The 27,099-nt window shown below is 47.0% G+C and overlaps 1 protein-coding gene across 2 annotated transcripts in view; it reads right to left on the reverse strand.

The window, feature by feature from the left end:
* Nucleotides 1–26,534, reverse strand: part of IGF2BP1 (insulin like growth factor 2 mRNA binding protein 1) — a 41,146-nt gene extending 14,612 nt beyond the window's left edge. For both annotated transcript variants that reach the window (XM_088802216.1, XM_074319863.2), the window contains exons 1-5: nucleotides 26,036–26,534; nucleotides 24,786–24,846; nucleotides 4,126–4,174; nucleotides 3,535–3,586; nucleotides 1,143–1,206 (exon numbers count right to left, since the gene is read on the reverse strand). In XM_088802216.1, coding sequence (XP_088658342.1) covers nucleotides 1,143–1,206; nucleotides 3,535–3,586; nucleotides 4,126–4,174; nucleotides 24,786–24,846; nucleotides 26,036–26,210 — 401 coding nt within the window. In that variant the 5' untranslated portion in view covers nucleotides 26,211–26,534. The remainder of the gene's footprint in view (nucleotides 1–1,142; nucleotides 1,207–3,534; nucleotides 3,587–4,125; nucleotides 4,175–24,785; nucleotides 24,847–26,035) is intronic.
* Nucleotides 26,535–27,099: the final 565 nt, after the last annotated feature.

A 27,099-nucleotide genomic window follows, 5' to 3' on the forward strand; every position in this document is an offset into this window, starting at 1 on the left:
TTCATGCCAATCACACCAAACGCCCTCACGTACAAAGCACCATATTGGGTTACAAGCAGCCCGGAACATAAGAAAGGGAGATGCCCACCTGCCCACCACTCCCACCTCCACCTTAGAGAACCTTCCAGTCTAAATGGCAGTAAGACAGCAAAGGAAACGTCAATAAGTTATTTCCACCGAAATTTGGAATCAGCTTGTCAACTTTAGCCAAAACTACCTATTAAGTCTGGCACCTTCCATGTTTAAGGAAACTCCATGGAAAAGAAGTTGAGTTAGAGATAGAATGGCTTGTTTACCACTTGGAAGCAGGAGTTTAAGTACATCTGGGATGCCTGCAAAACGTGATCGAGCCCCATCCAGTCCCAAACCTGTCGCTGGTTAGAAATGTAAACAAGGCAACAACAAGTAGTGGGGAGTGAGCAAGTGTTGACGTGGTCTTTACAGCCAGGCAAAAGACTACAGATTGGCCACAAGGGGCAGTAGGAGCCTCCAGAAAATTCTGAGCCCATGAGACAACTGAAAGAAAATGGCATTTGAAAAAGTGGGGGCATTTTACAATGTACCCTAAGTTGGAGGATACAAAAGGGATAGAGGAAACACGATGAAGAAGCAAGAAAGCCACCAACAGCAAAATGTGGCAAAAAGCCTGTACCAGTGTCGACATAGATATAAACGAGTAAATGTGTAATGTGTACGGTTTGTCAGTACCAGTGGGTGAGAAGTGTTAACTGCTCAACCAAAGGGATAAGGAGCTAGAAAATGTGGGTATGATGGGACTGCAAGTACCCCAACAAGCACAACTGGGCTCACGGAGATCAGTGCAGGAAAATGTCTGCCCCCACATAACATCAACGAATCCTTTTAAAAAATATTGCAGTTCTTCCTCGTAATCACTAGATGGTGCCATGAACACAGCAAACGACCCTGAAGTTCTCTCAGAAGCCAACCTCTTCTCCTGCAGAGGATTTCCCACCTTCCCTGGCAGTTCTTTGGTTCCCTCCTTTCTATGCATTTGCTATCAATCCCTGAACCAACAATATCATAACCCAAGTGGGGACTCATGCCTACCTGGAACTCATCCCTGTCCGGAAGCAGCAACACCCCTCAAAGACCTTCCCAGCCCCCCTTTCCAGCCCACTCACTGCCTGGTCTGTTCCCGGTTGGAATAGGTGACATTCACCACTGCCGTCTCACTCTCGGTGTTCACTGGGGGAGAAAAACAGGCCTTGGTTAGAGCAGTGAATTCTGGAGATGCCACCGATGAATCCAGTGTGTTAGAAGTTTATCCTTCCTTATTGTGAGGTCAAGAAGGCATCTAGAAGACCACTTGGGGCTTGAATGACAAGGCAAAACAGTGCCCCCCTTCAGGTGCCTTTCACCAGAACTCCTAGAAAATCCAAATTCACCTTCTTGCATTTCCTTTCTATGTCTCCCTTTGAGTTCCCCACCCAGCCCCCAAGAGAGCTGAGTATACAGAAGGATGTATAGTCATCCTAACATCAGCAGTCAGGCAGCAGGTCAGACGACCAGCCGGCATGCGCACAACAGCCTGATACATTTACCCTTGGAAAGTTAAACTAGTTAAAAATCAACACACACTGAGATTAGCAATTTATAGAAGTAAACATCCCAAGAAACGGTCTGGTCTCTAAGGATACGGCTGAAGAAACTTGGGGAACACTCAAATCCATTTTAGAGGCCTAAGTATCCTCAAGGATGCATTAATCAAATGTACATGTATTACGACCTAGCTAAATGGGTTGACAGGAGTGGCCGTTGTGGAGCCTAGAGGGGGAAAAAAGTATACGTCTGCATCTTTTCCTGGGTAAAGGATTTTCTGACTTGAGTATTCCAAGCATCTTGACCATGGAAATGCACATTCAGGGCATAATAAATTCATGACACTAGCTATTAATCCCATCACACTCCTCATAAGCAACCTTTTGATTACTATATATGCTTTCCTACAAGGAGGAGACTGGATTGGACATTAGAATACCAGGCGATCTGGGCACATACTTCTCATTTTAAATTAATAAAGTGAACCTTCTGTCCTATGCATCATGTCCTGTGATTCTGGGTCCCCTGGGCTTGCTTAACCCTGGGGTGGAGAACATGGACAAAAATCAGGCCTCTGCCCCTGAGGCAATCGGCCACAAAACCTCACGCAGACCACTCAACCCTTCTGGCCTTCATCAGCGGAGCTCTACCAACTCAGTGGTGAGGAAGATTCTGCAAGAATAATCTTCTCGTTAAATGGAAATACAGTAGTTAATAAAACCACTGCCTTCGTGGAGCTTTACATCCTAGGAGGGGAAGACAAAAATAAGCATAACAAATAGCCAATTCTAAAGAATATTAGAAGGGACTTTGCTCAGAAAGTTACACTTGAACAAACTTGAAGATTCTGTTGTCCAACAAAATGAAATGTTTCCTGTTCGCTCCAGGTACCGGGTATCCCCTCCAGACACGGTGCGTTATAGCTCCCTGGTGAGCCCTGGATACTTAACTAGTGTGGGCTCCTGCTAGGCCTCCCACGGAGGCTCAGCACCCGTGTTCCCAAGCCACAGCTCAATCTTGTTCTGTTAGTCATTAGTCTAAGCTGTGAAAGGACTGGGCAATGGTTATGAGTGTGCCCGCTTGTGTCCTGTCATTTATGATAAAAGGCCAGCTTTAGGCTTAGAGCAGGAGAGAACCTGTTTGACTGACTCAGCACTTTACCTTCGTGCAGGCAAGTATTTTAATTGTTTATAAGGATTTATATAATTTGCCCGTTACACAAAGAATTTGGAAATGAATATTTAAATCTTGACTAGGTGATTATCCACGTTTCTCAAAGATCTACAAACGCATACTGTATCTTGTCTGCCCTAATGACGAAGCTCTACATTTGTCCAGCCTAAATCACTCCATTTCATTTTAGCTCATTGCCAATGAAAATAATTTGTAATCTTAGACCATGGAGAAACCTCAAAAATCATAGCAAACTTATGATCTAGAATTCTTTTGTATTATTTCTCCCGTTGTGGGCCCACTCTTGAAAGATTCTGCCTGCCCATCAATGTGTACTCAAGTAATAAATCCTCTGCTTTGTTCCCCCAAAGACATGTAGCTATCAGAGCTTCTGACAAAAAAAGAGGGGGGGATGGGGTGGAGATAGAGAACCAGTTGATTATTCCAGCCAAAAACAAAGAATTGAGATGCCTTTAAAATAAAAGGGCTGCAGACTTACTCGGGCTGAATGCACAATTTCCATTCTTAAACTATGTCTAAAATCTTAGGACCTCTACCTTGGTTGACCCCCAGGAGCCTGTGGACCCCATGTCGAGAAGGAGTGACTTTGAGTCTCTCATTAAACAAAAGAGAAACTTGTTCCAAGACAAGCAGCAGAGCCAAAGCTGAGACCTAGTCCAGCATTTCTCCCTGCATACCACACTCTCTTCTTTTGGGGTGCTCATGGAAAATGAGGCAGAACAGGACCACCACCCCCCGCCAAGTCCTCCATCACCACCCCACCACTCTGCCCACTCTTACCTTGCTCACAGTTCTCTACTGTTCCATACTGAGCAAGCAGGCTGTCCAGGACCTAGGAGCATGGAGAAGGCAGGAAGGCTACTCTGAGCATCCTGGGAACGATCACAAGGCCAGCCACTGCACACCCCTCACCCCAAAGCACTGCAGCACAGGCAGAGCCTTAGGTGGGGATTGAGCATTATTACCTGTTCCATTTGCCCTTTCTGGGACAGTAATGCTGGTGGTGACCGATGGAGTTATCTTTGCAGAAATGTACTTGAGCTCCAAAAGGTATTTAACGGCCTTTTTGGAAGCAGACTTGGGTCATCTGGGTCCCTAAAATCAACTTCTGCCATCACTAAGTTTGGGGCTCAGGGAACAATCTTCCCACTGCCCTAATGCTTTTCACCATAGGAACAAAAGCCTAAAGAATGAATTATTGGTAGTCTTGGGTTAAGGATGAGACCCAGCCTCCCTCCCCTTCTGCACCCCAGGCTTAACCCCAAACCACCAGAGGACCTCCCCAGTCACCTTTGCCAACACAGGCTGACCCAGACTTACTTTCCAGTCTCCACTACCCCACGCCAGGAAGATTTTCCCTCAATCACTTACTTCCCATCGAAGCTGGGGTGGAATATTTCTGATCTGAATTTTCCGGCTCCTGAAATGAAAGGGAACAGGATTAGTGACAGCTCTGAATGCTTCAGGGGACTGGGGCCTTATAGTTTTGAATCCATGTCCCAGTTTCCATCTCCCTACCTTCTGCTCAACACCAAAGTCTCAGAGTCTAAGAATGGTCAACTTGGGGACAGCAGATTTAGGGGTACTTTTGCTATCAGTGCATGTACCACAGATAGGAAAACCAAAATCAGAGCACGAGGGGAACATAATGCCCTGAAGAAAAAAAAAAAAATCACATCTGCTTTGTTTATCTCTGTACTTAGCTTTCTCACTACAGAAAACTTTTGTTCAGTAACCATCTATTACCACCCACTATGTTTCAGGCACTAAGAATACAAAGCGACCTAAGACATTATTCATGAATGTGATACCTATTGAATTGGTGCCTCCTTCATGCTGGACTTTGTTCTCCATGCTGGGGACACAGCCATAGACAACAAAGTATCTGGCCTCAACGTGCTCACAGCTTCTTAGGGAGACTATATGCAAACAAACCACAGCAGTGTAACGGTGCAGCAGCTAAGTGCTTTGTGCAGCTATGGATTTAAACCCGGGCTCCACTTAGTAGCTCTGATCTTTAAAAGATTTCACTTCTTTGAGGCTCTGTTTCCTCCTTTATAAAAACAGGAAAAACACCTATTCAAGGGGTGGTATATAAGGTAATGTTAGATAACATTATAAAGAGCTTAGCAAAAGGCTTAGAGTAAGTACTTAAAGTGGAGTAACAGATGCATCTAGGAAGACGAAGGTGGGAGTGATTAACGTACACAGAACCCAGCATTGCGACCGCCACCTTCCTTCCTCCCACTTGACTACACTTTTTCCTTCCCATCTTTCAAATGCCTCTTAAAAATATAATCTTCCCTGAGGAAGGCTTTCATTTCAGGTTCAAGGCTGAATCCCGGAGAAATTGGTTACCACCCAAATCAATGTCCTCATCTCTGAGGTTAAAGAATTTTAATTGACCTGTCTATATTGGTCAATTGTCATTATGTCTTTGCCTATCCCTGATCACAAAATCTTAGTCTAGGGACACAGCACCACAAAATTCTAGTGGCATGAGGAAAAACTGAACTAGGAAGCAAGAAAGTCCAGTTCTAGCCCTTAAACTGCCCCTGACTGGGTGTCTGTCTAAACCACTTAAAGCTTCTGGCCTCTCTCCCTATGCAGCAGGGGTCGTGTCAATTCCTGCCAAGCTAGAAGGGGGGCGTTGAAAACATATGGGACCAAGGGAAGGGATGCTAAGCTCTAACTATAAATGTTTCAATCTTGGCTCTGTCCTGGGCCAGCTCACGGATTTCATCTCAAGTGTCTTCAGCTATAAAATGGAAACAGAAAGACTCTAGTAGCTCTGCTGCTTTGAGTGTGGAAAGTCATTGATAAAACAGGTTCAGGAAATCTCTTCCGGGGATGAAATAACTTAGGGGGAAAGGAGGGTAACTGTTGAAGAGAATCTGTCTGTGGCTCATAACCTGATCTGAGGAGGTCAGACTATAGCAGGACAAAAGGACAAGGATCAGAGAAACAAGTCCAGTTCCAGGTCCTCGGATCCCACACCAGGCCACCTTCCTGTGATTAACTCATTTGCCAACAGGGAGGCCATGGCTTCTGCCCTTGTAAGGGATTTCCCGTATGACTCACTTGGTGACCAAATGGACAGAGAAAATCCAGGACCTCTCACAATGAAAATCAAACTGCTGGAGAACTGAGTAAGAAATAATTACACCATTGGAAGATTGAGAACACGCATCCAGCCTAACGCCAATGACAGGGGTCGCCCAAGCCCAGGATCTCCCTCAAGGGAACTTCTGGGTGAAGAGCAGACGGGGTGGGGGCTGCCTGCCTGGAAGTTCAAACCAGTAAGGCCTACAGCAACCCCAGTGCAGGAGCTCAGTTTGAAGAGCACTCTTTCAAGATGGTCCCTTGGTATAATCTCAGGTTAAAGGTCAAAAGTACCCTCCCTTCCAACTCCTAGTTTTAGGGCTTTCTTTTCAGACTGGGGAGGGGTTGTGGAGGGGATGGGGTGGTGAAATCAAATCTCTGCTGGGGACGTTAATCCATATCCTGAAAGCAATGGCAGTCTGGAATGTGTGGAATGTTCCAGGAGAAGGAGGGGGAGGAGGGTAGGGCCACCCAACCAATGAAGGAAAGGACATCCTGTAGCCCTCCCCCAGACCCCTCAGGCCTCCAAACCCCCTTTCAGCAAAGCCCCCAACCCAAACAAAAACACATCAGAGGCTGGGAAGAACCTTTGTCTTTTAAGCCCTTGGCCTGGGTTCTATGAAGTATGATGCTACCTGGTTTCTTTCAGGCGCAAAGCATATGGGGAGATGCAGGGAACTGTATGAGAACTGTACACTCTTCCCTGGACCCCTGGGCTCTGCATTCACCCTACAACGTTTTATGGAAGGCTCACTGCGGGCTGGGTGAGGGCAGTGTGCTGAGGACAGCAGGATCCGGGTGGAAGCTGAGGGTGCCCTGACTGGTTGGTTATAGTCTTTGCTCAGTACTTGAGTTTCCTCCCGTGGACAGCTGATAGGACTTTTGTGATAACACTTAAAGCAGGGCGCTCAATCCCTATGCCAGGCCCAGGAGCCTGCAGATATCCAGACAAGGATGGCAAGAGAGAGGCAGGCAGGGCTGACAATGAGCAGCTCAGAGTGATAGTAAAAGAGACTTCCACACTAGTGGGGAAATAGTGGGAAATACCACAGCCTAGAGTCCCACCCCTGTGATAACTAATGGGACCCACTCCAGCACCCCAGTGGATCAGCTTCCACTAGGGTTGAGCAATGTCTTTTGTCCTATAGGTAATAGGGCACTATACTGAGCAGAGCCTGGGGTACCTAAACCCCAACATCCATTGTTCAGGAAAGGCAAGAGAACTCCTAGAGGTTAAGGAACCACCACCTCGAAGCTGATAAACCTGCTGAGTGAAAGAATGGAGCCATGAGCCCCAGGCAATGCAGGCAATGACTGCAGCCTAATTATTTCCCTGGGTGCCAACACTGTAGCTTCTGACCTCTCTGCCTGCCCTGACCTGCAGGGCAGTTACGGAGATCTGGGGCAGCTCCCCAGATACAGAGCAACCACAGGGGACCCACCTCTCTAATGCAAGAAACAAGCAGGGGGCATAAGGGCCACAGAAACCAAAGTGGCCATTCTTCTCAAGACCAGGGGAGATTCCCGAAGAGACCAGAAGGAGAGAGCATCCGTGCAACAGCATAAGGAGTTAAACAGGAAAATAAGAGATTCAGGAAGCACAGGGTCTGGGCACCCGGAAGGATGGCTGGGAGTTCTCCCTGCTCAGGAAGCTCTTGTCCTTTTCACCTTTTCAGAGAAGTGTCACTGACAGACTGAATGGAAGGAAAATGGGTCAGTATTTGAGAAGTACTTACCAGATGCCACGCTCTGAGATTCAGCACCTCCTGTCCGCCTCCCATTCCCCACATTCATGGCTCCGTTTTACAAGCCAGGGCCCTGAGACTGGGAGGCGGAGTGCCTTGGCCAAGTCACACAGCTCTTAAGAGCCAGAGGCAGTATTTGAACCCAAAGCCTGTCTGGTTGAAGGCTCTTTGCACTGTCTCGTGCTGCCTTTTTGATGGCACAGAGGAGATAAAAGGCCTTTGCCAAAACCTAGTCATGTTCGGCTTGAGGAGAAATTTCAACTATTCAGAGTGAACAGGGCACCTGCTGAATGGTGCTGCAGTCCAGTAAGCCAAAGAGCCCCACCCGTAATTCCTTAAGCTAGTCACTTCTTTTCCCAACAGATTTCCAGAGCTAGCTGGCAAGTGATTCTACGGCGTAGCCAACACTGACTACATGTCTGATAACGTTGTTAACTTTAAATCATGGTGATTTTTTAAGTTTACATTTTAGAAATGCATACTGAAATAGTTGCAGATGAAATGACACATCTAGCATTTGCTTCAAAATAATCAGGGGATGGGTATAAATGAAAACAGATTAGATACAAAAGTTGGTAATTTTTAAAGCTAAGTGGTGGGCGCCTGGGATTTATTACACTATCCTCTCCACTTTTTTATGTTTACTTTTTTCCATAATAAAAGAGTTGGGGGGTGATGGTTATTCTAGCTCACCTGGTTTGAAGTCACTGCAAGTTCCAAATTAAAGGGTCTAAGCTAATGAGGTTTTCCTATTGGTGTTTTATTAGCAAGAATCCAGACCTTGGTTAGGCGCCTGCTGGGGGCAGGAAGAGTATGAGCCTGGGGTCCAGTGGAGGGAGGAGCAGATGCACAGATGGGACCCTTCTCACAATGCACATGGGAACAGTGACTCAAGGTCTCCAAGAATGGGGGGAGGGGTGAAAACTGCCCCAGGGACTGTCCTTTTTCTAATTCTTTGCAAACCTCCTTCCTCTTTTCACCCCAATCTCAGTGGGGAGGGTGCCATCTTCAATAGCAGACGGCCTCACCCCTCCCTAGAGAGGAGTTTCTTTAAACCAGGGTGGGGCAAGCCAGTTGAGAAGATGGGGAAGGAGGAGGTAGTAGGAGGTTCTGGAAATCTTGTTAAACTTGGGGCACTATTCAGAGGCCTCTATTGTGAGTCAAACCTGGACTTTCATCTCAGCAGAGAACTAGGATTAAACCATGATCTCCAGATTAGATCCTTCACCTCCACCCCTCCCCCAGGCCATGATTCTCTGAGTAGCAGGCTGTGTGGCCTTGGGCAAGTCAAGCCTTCAATTCTCAGGACCTGTTTCTTACATCAGGGTAAAAGGATAATTAGTTGATTTTACAGGATCTTACGTTTCCAGACAGGGATCAACCCAGTCCACCTACATTCTTACTTAGAGGGATTTTCTGTGTCTTGATGGTCTAAGTAAGTGGTTCTTAACCTTTCTTTTGAGACTTGGTTCCCATTAGGAATCGTGACAAACACTCTCCACCAGAAAAATGCAAACATTTTGCACACAGTTTCACATTTTCAGGGGTTAAGGAAGACTTTGGAATCCATCCATAAATCCAAAGTTAAGTCACCCTCCCACAGATCTACACATTTAACTTCATCCCCAATGATGGCCAACTCTTCACTCAAGCCTGCCTGCATGTCGGGAAGAAACTAACCCAAGGCAATCAGAAAAGCTTGACTGGGAATGGGGTTGGGATTATTGCTTGGATATTGGAAACGAGTAAGTAACTCAGCTGTTTCAAACCTACAGAAAACACACCGTGCTCATTTAATTCTAATCAGTGGTTAAGAAGCTCCCTGACTTACCATGACTTACCTCAAGGATTCTGGAGTCCGTGCGGCTATTAAAAATGTATACTTACATGCGTGGCTCCCATTGCATTTCTGTCTTTTGGTTCTAGGCACGGCGCTACAGTGCAGAGCCTAGAGTGACGAAGATAGGCATGCCTCCTGCTCTCATGGAGTTTACAGTCCAGCAGGGGACCCCAGTTTGGTTTGGAATGGGAGACGGGAATGGACAAAGTGAACTGGGATGTGGAGGTGGGCGGTCCACTGGATCCCTTCAGAAGTGGGTGACCCCGTTGACTCCTCAACAAGAGAGTCCCCTGCGGCTGACACCGGAGTAGAAGCACCCTTCCAGAGCTGGCTCCCTTCCCAGTTGTTTTTCCCAGCTGGAAGTCACACATAAAAGATGTCCTAACGTGCCAACCTCTGCCTTTTCCATAAGATCATCACTCAAGTCTTTCCTCCCCACCCAGCCTCCTTACCCCATAGCATGGAGAGGTGGAAAAAAATAATTGTCCAAGAAAGCTTCTGAAGGGGGCGGACCTGGCACGCTCCAGGCACGGCAATAGCTGAGAAAGAAGGAGGGGTTGGGGAGGGGAGGAGGAGCTGGCCCAATGCCCAGGGCTCCGTGCCAGGCTGATCCAGAGGCAGGGCAGCCAGACCGGGGGGGGGGGCAGGCGGGCGGGCGGCTGGGTGGATTGATGGGCAGGGTAGGGGCTGGAAAGGAAAACACTGATCTACTAGAAGGTGCAGAACCAGACCGAGCAGATACCACCACCAAGGAGAACGCCAGAGGGGATGGGGAGAATTGAAGACAGGGACACGACTAGAATGTATCTGTGAACATGGTCTTTTAAATATACATTGCACACACGCACTGTCCCGTGTGCCAACTCCTGTGCTAATGTTGGGGACAAGCAGAAGGAAAAACAAGTCTACAGAATTAACAGAAGACTTTGGGCTGAACCCTACCCCCCCGCCCCAAATTTGGAAGGCTCTATACCACGTTTAATACGCTCCTAGCCTACCTGGAGTCGGAACGGGAAATCACTGGGCTTCTTACATGACCAACGAGACACACACACACACACACACACACACACACACACACACTGCCCCGGCACTAGAAGTTCTCAGTTGAAGGAAATCAGATTCACACAATAAGGCAGGAGAGGTGTGAGCCTCAAGCCTTGAGAGGGTCCTAAACATTCACCTTCATTTTACAGATGGAGAAACTGAGGCTGAAGAAAAGGGAAGAGACTTGGCAACACTGAGGTAGGACTAGATCTCAGCTCTCCTCCCAGACTGGTGATTTATGTTCACGCCGCCAAACCTCGCTGCTTTCTCTATGACAAGAAGTGTTAACACAGCCTAAGTGTACAGCCCCAGTGTCAGCAGCAGGAAAGATGCCCATATTCTGTATGGCTAAGTGCGTGCCAACTGGCTTTTACGGCATGCGGCTCCAATTTGGGCATAGGATTTAACTCACAGAAAAGCTAACTACATTATAATACGGCTGGATGACTGTCAGAGAGATTTGTTAGCAGGGTAAAAGGGTACTCACCAATTTGATCTTGCAAAATTTCACCGAGGTTTGGGACGGGGAAGGAAGCAATGGTGTGATACAGAGTGGAAAGGTGCTAACTAGTGTTAGAGAGCAAGCAAACTTCAAAGATGAATACTTTGCTCAATTCGCTCATCTCGGAAATAAATGGTTTGACAAGAGAGCACACATTTTTTTCTTGCCCATCTGGGCAGCGCCAAAGGAAGCCAAAACAGAAGCTCTGAGTCAGTGGAGCTCTTTCCAAATCCCAACTCTGCCTGGGCCAACTGCCACTCCCTCCTCCTTCCACTGTGCTCTCTCCCCCTAGAATCTTGTTCTTTCACCTGTATGGTAGCTGGCCGTGTGAGCTCTACAATGTGAAGTGGGAGGAAAAGGGAATCGGGGGCCTGGGGAGGTGGGGAAAAAGAACCATTAGCATAAACCTAGCATGTTTATACAAATGGAAGTGACCAAATGCGAAGGCAAGCGGTGGTGTGGGGAAGAAATTAACCATTGAGTTTACCAGCAGTTGCCACTGCTCACCGTACTTCTCAGGATGGCAGTGGGAAGTGTTTCTGGGAACTTCCCTGGGGGTGGGGGAGGTTAATGGCTCTAATTGAGAGAACTGTGGAGAGGGGCTCAAAGACCACTTCCTGCCCCAGCCTCACCAGAGATGTTGGTTTTGCTCTCACCCACCCCACCCCAGCTCCTTGGAGATGTCAACATCTTAAGCTTAAGAACCAAAAGGTCTGGCACTCTGAGACCCAGGGACCTGGCTGAAGACGGAGCTGGCTCTCAGTGGAAAAACATCATGGGGCATGCCTAGGAAATGGAGAGGTTGAGAGTCTCCTCAGGAGGGAACGGCAAGCTTGGAGAGCCCAGCTCAAGACAAGGATTTTGAGGTGCAGCTCTCAGAAGCAAGGAAAAGGAAATTAGACCAGCCTTAAGAGAAATGTCTTCTGCAACACAGAATTCTGCATTGAGAAAAAGACTGGGAGTTAGGAGTAATTCTTGGAATCTAATGTTCCCTGGGAAAGGAGGAGATTGTATCCCAGTATACATTTAAAAATAATAATGTGTCCTATTAGTGGAAAGGAGCTCTGGCCTATCCCTCCAACATGAGGTTAACAACCTCAAGAGATTCATCATCTCCGCTCCAGCTGCCAAAGACCTGTTGGTGGTCAGAAACTTCAGGAAGCTGGTGTTTGTTTCTTCCTAGTGGGGTAGTTCTTCATCAGAACAACTCTGCTCTGACAGGGATACCCATCCCCAGTTCTGCCCTGGCTTGGGAAAGGAGCGTAAGGCCCTCTCCGTAGAGGTCTTTCTGTCCCCAGTCCAGGGATCCTGTCTGGGAGGACTAATGGCGTATCCCAAGACGGTTCTCAGCCATCCTGGGCTAGGAGCAGGGGGCAAGGCTAACAGCCGAGCGGACCAAAGGCTGCGAGCACAGCTTTCACTGTGGAGGCCACTGGAAAGCGGGAGCAGGCAGGGCAACTGAGGAGAAAGAAAGGGGTGCCTGGGAAGGGCGGCAGCAGCTGAGGGTGGGGGAGGGCTGCTGGCAGCTGGGGGTGGGGGGAGGAGGGGAGTCCTCATGAACGGGCAATTGAGAAGGTTTGAGCAGCTGAGCCGCTGGGCTGGCGTCGGCTGGCCTGTGCCCCACGTGGGCCGCCCCTTCCCCCAGCCCCTCTCACCTAACCCAGGGAAAGCTGAGCGCTCACCCTCCCACCCCAGCCGATGGGTGGGCCGAGTCAGCACAGCACAGGGAGGGGGACAGTGGATGCCCCTAGGGCCCCCCTCTGCTGCAAGACCCTGCCAGTCTAGAATGTTCTGCCTCCAGAACCCCCTCGGTACCCTGCCTCCCTCCGAGTGGTCCCGCTGGGCCCCTGGGCCCTCGGCTACCCGCGCAGGGCCCAGAGGGGGAGGGGACACACTCCGGGGGCTGCCGGGTGGGGGTGGGGACCAGGACTTTGCCCTTTGTCTCTCTCTCCAGAGCCACCAGCCGAAACCCGACCCCATCAGCGAAGCCAGGCAGCCAGAGAGGGGCAGGCTCCCCCTCCGGGGTCCTTTAGTAAATCCAGACCCGACCTCCCTGTGGTCAGGGCTGTGACTGAGGTGGTCCTGTGGGGGAGGGGGCTTCCCGCCTGCAAACAGGCCTGCAAGCATTTAAGTGGGAACCGGTTGGGGGTAGGGGGCTGGAAGTGGGGCCGCAGAAGCTAGGAGGGGAGAAAATGGCCCGGGAGGCGGCATTCCTTAGAGACTTCGGCTGGGCTGCGGGAGGAGGCTGGACCAGCCCGGGAGGCCTCCCACTGAGAAGGCAGGAACTGAGGCCTGGGAGTGGAGTGGGCTGGGCTGGGTTGGGCTGGGGGCACTGAACCAAAGGGCCTTCCGGGCCTGGAGAGAAAAGACCCTCCTCCCGGGGCGCTCTGGGAGCCTCCACAGCAAAGTCATACTCACCCCCCCACGCAGAGTAGGGCATTTGTCTGGGAGGGAGAAGCACTTCTTTGTCTGCCCCTTTGGGGTGCCATCAATTAATAATATTAATAACTCACATTTGCACAGGACTTGATGGAGTTTACAAAGTACTTCTTTACAACCACACTCTCCTATGAACCTAGAACAAGAGGTTGACTGAGCCTCTAAACAACCACAGGAAATGGAGACTATTTCTATTTCCATTCTGCAGATCAAAAAACAGGCTCAGTGGGGTTAAGTGACGAGACCAAGGTGACACTGGCCAGCAAGTGTCACTACACCCTGAAGCCTGTTCCTGCTTGTGGGGGGTGGGAGATAACTGGGTTCTTGCTCCTCAACATGTATGAACTGCGAATTATGATTCTGTAGCAATGGAACAAAGATCAACTCTTTGTCCCTTCCAGCTAAGACGAGGAGGGTAAGAGGGGAAGCATCTCTGTCTCTGCCCTTCCCCCCAACCTCCTATTTTTCCCACCCCAGGGTTGAACCCAAACAAAAGGGCAGAGACGACAAAATCAGCCAAAGGCACCAAGCCCTGGTGCCTAACAGAAGTGCCAAAGGATGGAGGTTTGTAAAACTCAAAATACTTAACCAGCTTATTTCATGAGATTTCTGGAAATGGAGAGAATTCAGATGAGGAAACGAGGCCCAAGAAAAGACACTGACCCCAAATCCCAGTTTACACGTCTGGGGAAAGGACGGATTGTGATCCCTGAATTCTATCTAACGGCACTCAAGGCCCCCACTTGGTTCAGCTCCCTCTCATGGGTTATTTCCTTCCAAGAGCAGAATATTCCCATTTCCCATGTTAGCTACCTAGACAAGGGGAAGTTTTCTTCAACCACTCAAGAGTGCCTGAAAATCCCAGAAGTGGGAGGAAAATACAATGCAAAGCAGGAATGAAACACCTGGGGAGCAAAGAGATTTGGAGCAAGGAGAAATTAATGTTAGGTGTGTTTTTATTTGCTAACCTTATGCTCTGCCCACAGAAAAAAGCTCGAGACTCAACTTTGAGTATTGAGGATAACCTGGTTCCCACCTTGTAAGGAGAGCTCAGCCTGGGAGGTTGAAAGGCCTGGGTTTGAATTCTAACACTACTACTTATTCAAGGGATGACTTTGGTTGACTAAATCACTTTAACCACTCAAAGCTTCAGTTTCTTCTGTAGAATTAAGACAATACCTGCAGAGTTCTTATGGGGATTCACTGAAGTTAACAATGACTAGCTCTGAATAGATATTCAATAAATGTTCCCAATAAATGCTCCTTATAGAAATAACTCATCTTTTGACCCTCATCACATGGCACAGTGATCAGGAGCAAATAAGATGTTCAATAAGGGAAATAAATAGGGACATCTATCTGCCCTACTTACCCGACGGCCTCTTCCCACTGCCATGCCATCCCTTTCTCTTCTGGATAAACTGTCTTCCCACAAATACCGTGTTTCCCCCAAAATAAGACCTAGCTGGATAATCAGCTCAAATGCGTTTTTTGGAGCAAAAATTAATATAAGACCCGGTCTTACTTTACTGTAAGACCGGGTCTTATATTAATTTTTGCTCCAAAAGACTGAGTAGAGCTGATTGTCCAGCTAGGTCTTATTTTGAGGGAAACACGGTACCTCCCTGTCAGTTCACAATGCTCTCCCTTAATCCAAGCCTCTATTTTTTCTGCCTATCCTCCAAAACAGCTTAGCTGAAAGCCTCCCGCCTCTATTTTAGAGTTCCTGAGGTTGTATCCCTCTCGTTTTACTATAGTCTCTTGGCCTCTGTTGTCTCACAGCTTTTCCTGAATCTAGTTTTTATTTGCAGGAGGGGGTAGGGATTCCGTCTTTTACCGCTTTTGTGCGGCTCCCTCTCTCAACCCCTGTATCTCCTTTCTCCACCCTGAAAAAGACCCAACAATGCTAAATAAAAACCCAGTAACTAATTAATATTGAATGCAGGAGAGAGATAAGGAAGACTCCCATTTTATATAGGATGAAGAAGTGGCAACTATGTAGGAAAAAGCAAAACTAACAATGATTTAAAGGCGGGGGGATGCGTATGTATAGTTTAATGGGCACAGCGTTTCAGGCTAACAAGAAGAAAAGTACTGGAGGTGCATGGAGGTGATGGTTGCACAATGTGAACGATCTCAATATCCCTGAACTGTACACTTAGAAATGGTTACGACAGTAAGTTTTATATGAATTTTACCACATTGAAAGTAATAGTTTTAAATACCAAGGATATAGTGAAAAAAATCTAAAAGCCCCTGGAGAAAAATTATCTGATAAAACTATTTCCTTCCATCTCCGTCTTAAGACCAATGTCTTTCCCCTGTTCCTGATTGTATTTCTCAGATTCGGCAGAGGGCATGTCATGCAATGGACTCTGAATATAAAATTAAGTGGATGAATGAATGAATCAATAGGCAATTTAGAGGTACCAATCTTGCAGCAATACGCAAGGTATCACAGAAGTCCACACCACCTTGTTAAGTATTTCCTGACATGGAGTTTAGTTGTAAATATATAAAAGTCACCCCCTCCCCCCCCAAAAAAAGTCTAATGACTGAATAGCAAAGACACACACACACACGCTAAAGTTGCTGACCATGGGACATTTTGAAGAGGCATCATCCCTCTTCTAGTTAGAAGTCGAAAGGAAACTACTTATTCAAGATGATCAGCGAAGGGCAAGGGTAGGAAAGTGAAAGAATGATTATCTCACGGAGATACATGAGGTTTGTGAAGGTCATTTTATTCCACCTCCTGTCTACTCCCATCTTCTTCTGAACAGGTATCACTATTCTAAGAAGTCTGCAGCAGCAGCAGCAACTTTAAAATCAAATGGGAATAAACATAGGGAGGAAAACACTTTAGATAAAATAACTTCTGTCAGCTAGATTTTCCCTTCTTTTACAGGGATAAAAAGTTGCTGAAGTGGATACTCTTCGAGAGGAGCGAAGAAAATATTCTTCTCAACCGCGCTGCCTGCCCCGCCAACATCCTATTGTGTCCAGTCCTTGCTGCACCACCAACAGCCAGGTCTGTGACGGACTATCTTTGCCCTTTAATTTAGGGTTCTGTCCCAAATCCTGCCAAAGCAACTGTTCTCTATTACAGTTGGACTTCTCCTCCCAAGCAACTTAAGAGACCTAGAGGAGGAAGTAGAATAAATATTTCTAATTCTGAATAGGCACCCTCAACAAGTTTACTCCACCCAACAGCCCCCACTTTAGTTCCTGTCTCCCCTGGTTTCCTCCTCCTCAGAGTACCTAACGGAAAGTTGAGAGCCCGGAGCAATCCCAAACGCCACTCCAGAAGAGGCCGAACGCATCACTCCGCATGAACTAACTGTAAAACCCTTTGTAGTAACTGATTAAACTCATCCGCTTGTTAAATGGCCAAAAGCCACATCCGATTAGAAGCCCTTCCCTCCCCACCCCACTAAGAGAAGGTTCCATCTTCCTTCCCTGGAAGGAGATGTCGGAAGCGGTTGTGGGTATCTGTTTTGTGTGTGCACCCTTTGGGCAGGGAGGGCTGAAGAGAGGAAGTGGACATGAAGGTGGGGGTTCTAAGCACATCTTTGGAGACTGTTTCCAGTCCAGGGGACCAGGGAAAGAATGTGAAGCCACTGCAGCTTTGCCTCCATCCCCCACAAGGGCATAGGGAACAATGTATGCTGTCACTTCCTAGGTATCCAAGGACCCCAACTTCTGCATGCCTACTTTGTTACCTTACCAAGAGCAGAACATTAAGACAAACATGCCCATCTCCTACCAAGTGGGGGAAACTGCTCCCATTTCTACCTCCCTCAGACCCCCCAAAAGGACTCACAGTCCCCTTCATCCTGAATTCTTACAACACCTACCTCATCTGCAGAATTATGGTGGTTCTCTTATCAAAGTCCCTACCCTACATGCACCTTCAACAGTAGCCCCAAACTGTGAAATTTCAGCTAGGAACCTGGCCCAGGTTCAGGGAATCAACAATAGGAATATATGACCCATTCCCCTAAGGAACAATCAGCATTCCCACCATGCTTGCCCCATATCTCCCAGCCTTTTGTCTGAGAGAATGGGTAAGACACAGCATAAGGTAGTTACCAAAGCACCTTACACACAAAGCCCCTTCACTCTGACCATCCATCACCGTGCCATACAAAGCGCATGCCGAATTAACAAAAGTATACTTCCTTAGCTATTTGCCAAGCTGCAATGCAGTCCAAAAACAGGAGGCAGAGAGGTCCATACCTAAAACAAATAATAATAGCTAATATGTAATAGTGCCAGTTACGGTACAGAAATGGAGGCTAAAGGAGGTTAAGTAACTTTTCCAGTTTCCCAATCAGTGCCTGACTCCAGCGCTCTTGATTTTAAACACTGAACTCTCTTGGGAGAACTTTCCTCCACACTCCTGCAGTGGACTGAGAGAGGGACCTAGGGCAGGTCACGAGACTGACCTAATAGAGCTCCGATCTTGAGCCTCAGGAATTCTGAATGATTCCCGAAGAATTATGAATGATTCCTGAAGAATTCTGAGTGAGTCCCGAAGCATGCTGAGTAATTCCTGAAGCATTCTGAGTGAGTCCTAAAGAACTCGGAGTCCTCCCCACTCCTTTTGCCAAAGAACTGCAGGTCCCACAAACAACCTTTACACAATGTTTTAAATTTCTGAATTCTCTGATTTCTCCTCTTAAAGATTCTAACTATACCCATTCAACGAAGCTAAACTACCCAATCAAATTGCACTCAGCGTTTTAACATTTTCCATTTCAAATGGCCAAAACATCTGAATGAAGGACTAATTTTTTAATTGAAACAAATTCAAAATTAATAAAAATGGAAGTTTCCCTTAACCCTGTAGTCCTGAGGAAATGCTGAGAGGATTGACTAGAATCCACGGAACAGACATGGTGGGGAGGAAGAGAAAATGACGAGATCTTCTACCTCTCCTGCCTCCTCTCGGAGATATTTTCTCCACAACCCTCCCCTAATCTTTGAGCAAAGTTCCCACCCATCCTGACAGGTCGTTTATATGCCTTTAGCCACCAAAATGCCACTTGTCTAATAATCAGACTTGTCCTGAGGAGTCTTGAAAATCCAGTCAAAAATTATTTTAGTCATCCAGCTGTTTGCTCTCTGCTTTATTCAAAAGCCGTTTACTGGGGGATAGCCATGCTCTTCTCCTCTATCCACAACCAGAACATCAAGCCTGGGCTTCTGCAATAGGACTCCATTTCTGGTGTTTGTTCTGTATACAGTTACATTTCAGTGTTTTGCAACCAGGTTTCCTCCAACTACACTCAAATGTTGAGGTCCAGACCTACTTTTATCCCTGTGATTTACCCATAATCCACACATTTTACTTCAGAGGTCTGTTTCAGGTGAAAGCTTGTTCAAGCCTGTTGTTCCCTCATTCCTCACTATTTATTGTAAACCTACTATGCTGCAAAGCTAAGAAGCAGATCTTAAAAAGCTGGCTGGCTCTAGCTTTTTCAATACTAGGATGACCCCTTCCACCCACTAAAAAGTAGTCCCCTTGAACAAAATCTGAGGGGACATCCAAGTTCTTCCACTAAAATGGAGTTAGAATACTGGGGACCGAACATCTGTTGACCTGCTAGCAATGCCTCCTTCCAATGGTGTGGGTTATCGCAGGTCCTGTATGATCATTTTCTAGCCAAATTAAACTTTCATCAGTAACCAAACAAGCATACACTTTCTTGAGTCCACGCTTTTTGAGGAGAGACGTTTTCTTACTTTGTTTTGACAAGCATTTTAAAAGGTGTGAGCAGGGAGAGGAAATGTGCTCAGCACAGGTGGAAATGGTGTGCAAATTTTATATTAACATGGAGCCAAACACTGGCTGAGACCCTGAGAAAGATCTTCCAAGCCTAGCCAGTGGCCACCTGGAGAACCTGTTGTCTTTTACAATAATGAATCAAATTGCCCAGAGCCCCTCTGGTTACTACTAGTCCCTTTGTTATTGTTCCAGTCAGCCTTTGGGACATGGAGACAGTTCATTTTCTGTAAAGATTACGGATTATTTAGCACTGTGAACTCTTCAAGGTTCTATGCCCCATAACCAAGGGGCGTAGCTGCTGGGAGGGCAACAGCTACAGGTACCTACATTTCCTCACCACCTCTCTCATCCTCTTAATTCTTCCTTACCCACTCTTTCTCCTCTGCCTCTTCATTTCACATTTACTCACCAGCCTCTTGTTTTTGCCTTAGAATGGAAAGGTTGTAAGACAGCAGGGTGCTGGGAAGGCCTGTGAGCTGATGAGAACTCTCCAGGAGGGCAAGGTTGGGGATGTGGGGGCTCCAAGGACTACAGGTTGGGGGTTATTTGCAGGCGTGCCACAGCCTGGGGTCTCGGGGACCCTGGGAAAGGAAGCCCTCCTCGGAGACCCAGGTCTGCGGATGTTCCGGGGCAGGAGCTTGTTCAAAGGAGGAAGGCGGGGGCCCCAGCCAGAGCGGGCAGAGATTGAGAGGCTGGGGCTGGGGCTGGGGCGGCGGCGGGCGGGGAAGGGTGAGGGCAGGCGGGCCGGCGCGGGCTCTCCAGGAAGCGCCTCCAGAGCGGCCGCCGCGACTGACTTTCTCAGCTTTTTGAAAAGGGGAAGGGAAGGGAAGGCAGGCAAGTCCGAAAGCAAAAATGGCCTTGCCCTCCGCTGAATCTACCGCCCGTCTTCTAAACCTGGTGTCTGCGACCGCCTCTCCCGTGGGTCGCTCACTGTGCGCCTCCCGCCGCTTCTCTTTTAAAAGGGAAGCGGGAAATCCACCCCAACCCCCATCTCTCTCTTTCTCTCTCTCTCTCTCTCTCTCTCTTCCCTGTCTGGAATTTCCAACCCTGGACCAACTCGTCTGATTTCTCCAGTCTCCTCTGCTGCCTTGTTTCTTCCCCTTTTCTCTAACACTCCCGTCCCAAAATCTAAGCTGCACTTTCTGGAAGACATTAGCCACATTTAATGAATCTTTTAAGAGGATGGGGAGAGAGCAAGACTAAATTTAAATTCTAAAAGCTGGCAAAATGTCTGTTCTTCAAACGCCTTTGGTTCATACACTTATTCTAATATCAACACCAATACCACACACACACACACACACACACACACACACACACTCAAATAAACAGATATAACCGATATATATCTCTTCAACACAAACCCCTAAACTTCAACAAACAGCATTTGCTAGTCTCCCTTTTCACGCAACTAAACCAGATCTGAATTTTTTTTAACGTTTAAAATTGTATACTCACTAGCCCATCTCAATGGTATCTTTTTGTCAAGCGGTTGTTACACATTAAAGTCTAGAATAAACAAAGTCAAAAATGAGTCTTAAAAGTACCCAAACACATAAAATAGATTCAAATGACATATATTAAGGTAATTTAATAAGATTAGACGCTCAGAACCTTTGAATCAAAATTCTTCCAATGGCTAATGTCATGTATTTCATTTCTAAAACATAATTATAAGAATGTTTTGCTCTTTTTCCACCAAAACCTGTACCATTAAAACTTTACATTTGAAAGAATTAACTATACTTTGAATAAATTAGTGGATGGGAATTACAATTCTTCCCCTTCTTTACTTAAAAGTTCTACATCTGGGAAACCACTGGAGTAAAATTTCATCTTTCTGCTTTGGGAAACCTAACAACTCTTCCAAAGGATAATCAAATACCACTGTCCTTAAGAAAGTCACCTTGAAATACTGAATACTAAGTAACAAGGATTTCTCTAGCAGTGAAAAAAACTTAATTTATGAATTTGTAAAGTTTACTTTCTAGGTGGAAATTAAAATGGGGAGAGTGAACTGATTTCCACCTTTCCTCCAAAGAGTGCAGAAATTTTTAAGAATCAACCATTTTTTTACTTAAAGCCTAAAAAACTAACCTAATATTCATAAGAAAACCTCTTTACTAAAAGTGTCATAAACTGTTTCTACTTTAAACTTACTTGTTGAATACTTTCTTGTTAAAAGGTACATCTGACTGCAACCACTAAAGTACCTGAAAATCCTTCCACTCCAGTATTTACTCCTTTGTTGTTTTTTTTCAGAAGACATTCCCTTCTTTTTTTTTCATTCCCTTGTTTCTTAACCCCTCTTTTAATTGATTTTCAGCCCTAAAGAACAATTTTCTCTAAAGGCATACCCATTTCTGAAGGCAAAAATTTTTGCTTGTTTCGAAAAAATTTAGTGATCCAATTATTTCTTCAGAGTCTCCACAAATCACATAAAAACACTTCTGCCATTTATAAGACATCCCTTCAAAGATTTTTTAAAGCTGCTGACTTCAGAAATTAAACTGCAAAGTCAGAATAAAATTTGAACACTTTCTTTTCTGAGAGTTCTTACACTTATAAGGCTATGAGACCAATTGTTTTAATAGTTGGAAACTTAAGGGAAAGTGTTTTAGCCCACATTAACCTGCCTAAGAAAACCAAGTTTTGAACTTGAATACATTTTGACAGAGAAAAATGCAGTACATTTTTTTTTTAACAGCAACACCGTTTATTTTGATGACACCAGTTGACAGTAGCTATGCTATCTTTAGGTCACATTCCTCTAGAAAAAGGCACATACAGTGGCAAATGAAGCAAAAGTTTAATTCCCTTAAACAGCAAGTCATTTCCCAAAACACGACTAAGATGGTATCCTCTTTACCTTACCTACTCTCGTGTCTCTCAGGATAAAACACGTAATACAAACCCTCTCCACAACTGTTTTTAAAATGCTTTGGTTATACTCTGTTGTCCTAATATTTGACAGTAAATATACACAAATTCTCAACAAAAAGCCAAAATTGACCAAAATTCCAACACTGACTGACTAAGAGGAAGTAATCAGAGAAATTTAATGTCACCCATTTTAAAAATTCAAATCGTTCAGTTTAAATGTATAGTGTTTGTCATCTCTTAGGTTCTTAAAAGGTACAAATTATATTTATCAAATAGATACAAAGTTAGAATATATTAATACTTCAAATTCAGGGTTGTTCAGAGGTTAACTACTGTAATATCATCTTTTGTTCGACTCCCCCCTCTAAAAACAACAACAAAAACCAAGACCATTTAGCTTGCTAAATTTTTACCAATATTTTAGAAACGTTTGAAGTCATTAATTCATTTGGAACTAAGCGCATAAAGTTGTTTTTAACAATGAAAACATAAGAGTATACATACACAAAATATATATGCACAATTGTTCATTTTGCTTAAAATATTAGTCATAGTTAATTAACTAGTTCCTGTCCTATACATCCATGAGATTGAAAAAGCCAGTAAGTAACAAACCTACTGAAAAAATACTTTCAGACAGACTAAAAACACGTACCACAACATGCTTCCCCAAAGAACACAAAATGATAAAGTATATGGACTTCATGAAAACAAACTTTTTTAAAACCTAAAACTTCAAAAATTGATTCATTCTAGAAAAATGAAGTGCCTTTTCACCACCACCCCCAAAGAGTAAAATAAAACATACTGACTCAATGTTTGTGCTCAAAAATTATTTCAGGAAGGGGAGAACACAAAAAAGATCGAATTCAATATATGGGTGTGGAAAGTCAGATTTTGTACCCACTCTTCTCACAAACCCCACCCCTTCCCAACTCAAAAGAGCCCTCAGTAATGCCTTTTGGAGGGAACAAGGAGCCTAAAAATGGCTTGAAAGCAAGCAGATGGCTTAGGGGAAAAGATCCATAAATACAGAGCACCATGAAAATTAAAATATAAATATTTTGGGTTCCATTTCATCACATTTAGCTATTTCTGTTGCTTTTCACTTCATTCCCTTTAATATTTAAACCATGGTGAAGAGCAAAAGAAAAAAAAAAATCCCTACATATTTTGGAATTCCAGTTATTCTGGATATTTCTCAACATGTTTCAAACACCCAGATTTCAGTTCAATGTCCACAATCTTCTCAATAAATCTACTGGTGTCAGTGAATGTTTTTCTCTTATTCCCATCTCCAGGAAATGTTTCAAAATAATAAATAAGACTTTTTTTCTTCCTTCCAATTTGATTGCGTCTTTATCCCTAACTCTAATTGCCTTTCCAATAACAGTATTTCAAGCACTGGATGTTAAATCACAAGCTCTATAAACAGTTACAAGCCATATTGACCATCTATAGATACAATAGTTCCAAGTTAAATATCTCAAGCTAAACCATCGAACAGATAGATTTAGATTTTTCCTCCTGTTAAACTTTCTAGATCTTCTTAACCGCCTCCAAACGGTACAGCCACCCACCTCCACCTTCCCACTCAGAAAAGCCAAGGACTGTTCTGAAATGCAGCAAGTTTCCAGTTGAAATGAGGGGAGTAGGGGAGTGAGAGAATCAAAGATTTACTGGGGGCTGCAACGTGAGAGAAAAGTGCACTGTCAACACATTTAAAGTCAGATTTCAGAAAGCAGAAATACTCTGCCCTTATACTTCCCAGCCAGAGTTCAATGAAAAGATTTGAAATACACCATGAATTAGATTTGGGGATATGACAGAGGTACCCCACTTTGCTGAAGTGAGGATAGAAAGGTATTGGCACACGGAGACAGACAGAGACACACACACACACACCCACACACACACACCCATTCATCTAGGAAGTTCTAGACCCTCCAAAGAGCCCCAGCTCACAGCCTGAACACAAAGCTCTCACCCCAGATGGTCCCCTCGTAACAATGGACTGAAAGGGGGTGGGGGGGTGGGGGCTCAGAAAGGATAGCACAGCCAAAGCATATTCTTTGCAATAATCCAGTTGGGAGGGGAGGATGTGGGATATGAGGGACTGGGGGTAGGAGTCTGAAAATACTAGTGTCCTTGCCTGTTGCAGAAATATTATATAAATAAAGCACCAGCATAAGAGAATTCTTTTGGGAGCAGGAACTCATTCTACCTCCCCTAGGGAGCCAAAGGGGACCCCCCCACACATCCACTTAAAAATTATGATAAGGGAAGGGTGGGAAAAAACAGAAAATCAGAAAATGAGGCCTGCTAGGAAGTTGCAAAAATGTCCATGAGTCTAAACTCTTCGAGACTTTTAGCTTCCCCACAAAAATGGCCCCTCACACTTTAATCAAACTCCACAAGGCTTCCCCCCTATTTTTCCCAGTTTACTTTTCCAAGTAATATTTCTTAGCCCACCCCAGCCCCAGCTTATTTTTTTTTTTTTACAAGCTGTAAACCACCCATTACAAGATCTTAGCCAATCTTCCCTCCCTGCCCCCAACATCCGGAGTTGGGGGTGGGAAGGCCAGAAATGGGTTTCTTCCACTGGAGACACTATGGACCCCAGGACACAGCCTCTTAGGGCCCCCAGGCTGTCCCCCTCCCCAGAGAAGAGCTCTTTCCTACCTTTGTTTTTTGGGGACGGAGTGTTCAATCTCTAGGCGTTTTCCTTGCAGTTCTACTTTCCCTAAAGATTAAAAAGGGGAGGGGGGCAATATAAGAGCTTGAACAGGGGTGGGGAGCGGGAAAAGGAAGGAGAAAGACATTAGGGTAATTCAGGAGTTACTGGGATTTGAGACCTTCCTAGGAATCCAGGCAGTGGATTTCGCAGCCGGATGCGAAAAGGTCGCTCTGAGAATGGTGGAGTCTGTAAACTCATTATTGTGTTTTCTTAATTTTTATTTTGTTCTGTTGCCTCACTGGGGCTAACTGGGTCATGGATCGCTCTGGGAGCTGGATTTGGGAGGAGTGCGAGGACGTCTGTGTGGGCGGGTTGCCTACACGGCTCCCAGATGTGGGGAGAAGGGCCGAGAAAGGGCCCCTGTTTCTCCTAAAGTGTGTTTGGGTGTGGGGATGCTAAATGAAACTATTTTTCCGTCAAGCCAAAGAAGAGGGCTTCGGGCGACCTGGCGGTCACCTGTCGGGCCGGTCGGGAGGTGAAGCCCTGGGGGAGCGAAGCCGGGACCGCTGGGAGGGTCCCTGGCGGCCGCGGCGCGCGCCTCCCCGCCCAGCCTCGCGTCTCGGGAAGCAGCATGGCGACCCGCCGCCGCTGCCACCGCGCCACCCGCTCACGCCCCACTTTCAAATCAAAATGGCTCAACCTACAGGGCCTGGGCGGGAAGCGGGACCCCCTCTCTCAAGTCGGCCCGAAGGCAGCAGTCCCCACGGAAACCCGGGAGATCGCAAATGAAGTGGGGGCCCCTTCCCTGCCTGGAAAGGCCCAAGGCGAAGGAAGGGTAGCCAGGGGTGCTCATGGGGTGGAGAAGGCGTCCAGGCGCGGATGGCGAGGGGCCGACGTGAAAATAACGCCCAGACGGGGGTCGCCTCAGTGGCGCCCCCCCACTACTGCCACTGGGGCTCCCGCCCCTTCGGGAGGGGGTCAGGGAACGACCTTACTAAAGCCTCCAAAGACTGGGAGGAAGGGGTGAGGAAACGCCGAATATTTCCGCGGCGGGGTAGTGGTGAGGGAGTGGGGGTAGGGATGGAGAGTGGGGTAGGGTGGGGGCGTCGAAGGAGGTGGGTGATGGGTGGGTCCTGAAGCCAAGCCCCGCAGGCCCGTGGGAGAGCAGAGTTGGCGGGCACGGAAAAGAGAAGCGCAGGTCTCCGTTGTTCGGGGATTTCGTCGTGGTTTCTCGGGGAGGTGGGAGCACTCTTACCCGAGAAAGTTTCGATGGCCTTCATCGCCCAGTGCTCGTCGGGGCAGTCCACGAAAGCATAGCCGGATTTGACCAAGAACTGGCCGCTGTAGGAGATCTTGTGCTCGGCAAACACTTTCTCCAAGTCGGCGGGGGTCACGCTCTCGTTTAGGTTGCCGATGTAAAGCTTGTTCATGGTGGCGGGTTCGGGGCGGGACGCGGTCCCTAGCAAGGCCGAGCGAGAGGGCGGGGGCGGGCGCGGGCGGAGAGCCTCCTAGGCCAAGAGGCTGGCTGGCGGCCGGCGGCGGCAGCCGCAAACTTTGTTTGCACCCCACCCCTGAAGTTGTCCGGAGCCGGGGGCGCGAAGGGCGGCCAGAGGGCGCGCAGAGGTCGCGGAGGAGTTCGAGAGGCCCGGGAGAAGTGCCCGCGGCGCGCTGGGAGGTGGACGACGCGGCACTGCTTCTTTCCTTCTGTCCGAAACCCCTCCGAGCGGGTTGGTGTGTCACGTTTCTCCGCGGCCGCCCTGGCGCCGCCTCTAAATAAAATCGACTTGAAAAAAAAAAATGGAGCGGAAAAAAAAAAAAAAGGCGAAGCCACGTGGTGAAAGCCCCCACCCACCCTGCAGGGGAAGACCCCCGACGCCTCCGGAACCTTAGGCCCTCCAGCCCGGCCCAGCCCACCAATCTCCCGCCGGAGGTGGGGGGCACTCTACTCACCCCCTGAGTCAACTGGGCGGCGGGTGGGGGGCTGCGTTCCCGAAGCTTCACTTGCCCCCTCCCCCTTTGCATGAATCTGGCCCCTAGGGAGGCGCCCCGCCCCCACTCATCCTCCTACCCCAGCCCTGGCTGGGGGAGGGTGGTCGGGCCCAGAATCTCCCACCTCTTTATGGGTAAAATGTACGGTTATTTTTTATTCCTGTGGTGGGTGGGGGGGGTTTGCCCACCCTACCACGGTTAACTGCTAGCGACTGACAAGCGGGGGACGGCGGAGATAGACAAAGAGAAGCCGAGGACTCTGGGGTCTTCAGGAGGGGGTCGCGCGAACCAGCGATTTAGAAAGAAAGGCGCCTTTTTCCTGGATTTTTA

Source organism: Rhinolophus sinicus, chromosome 12, assembly GCF_057876585.1.
Source record: "Rhinolophus sinicus isolate RSI-liver-muscle chromosome 12, RSI-T2T, whole genome shotgun sequence".
NCBI classification, from domain to species: Eukaryota; Metazoa; Chordata; class Mammalia; order Chiroptera; family Rhinolophidae; genus Rhinolophus; species Rhinolophus sinicus.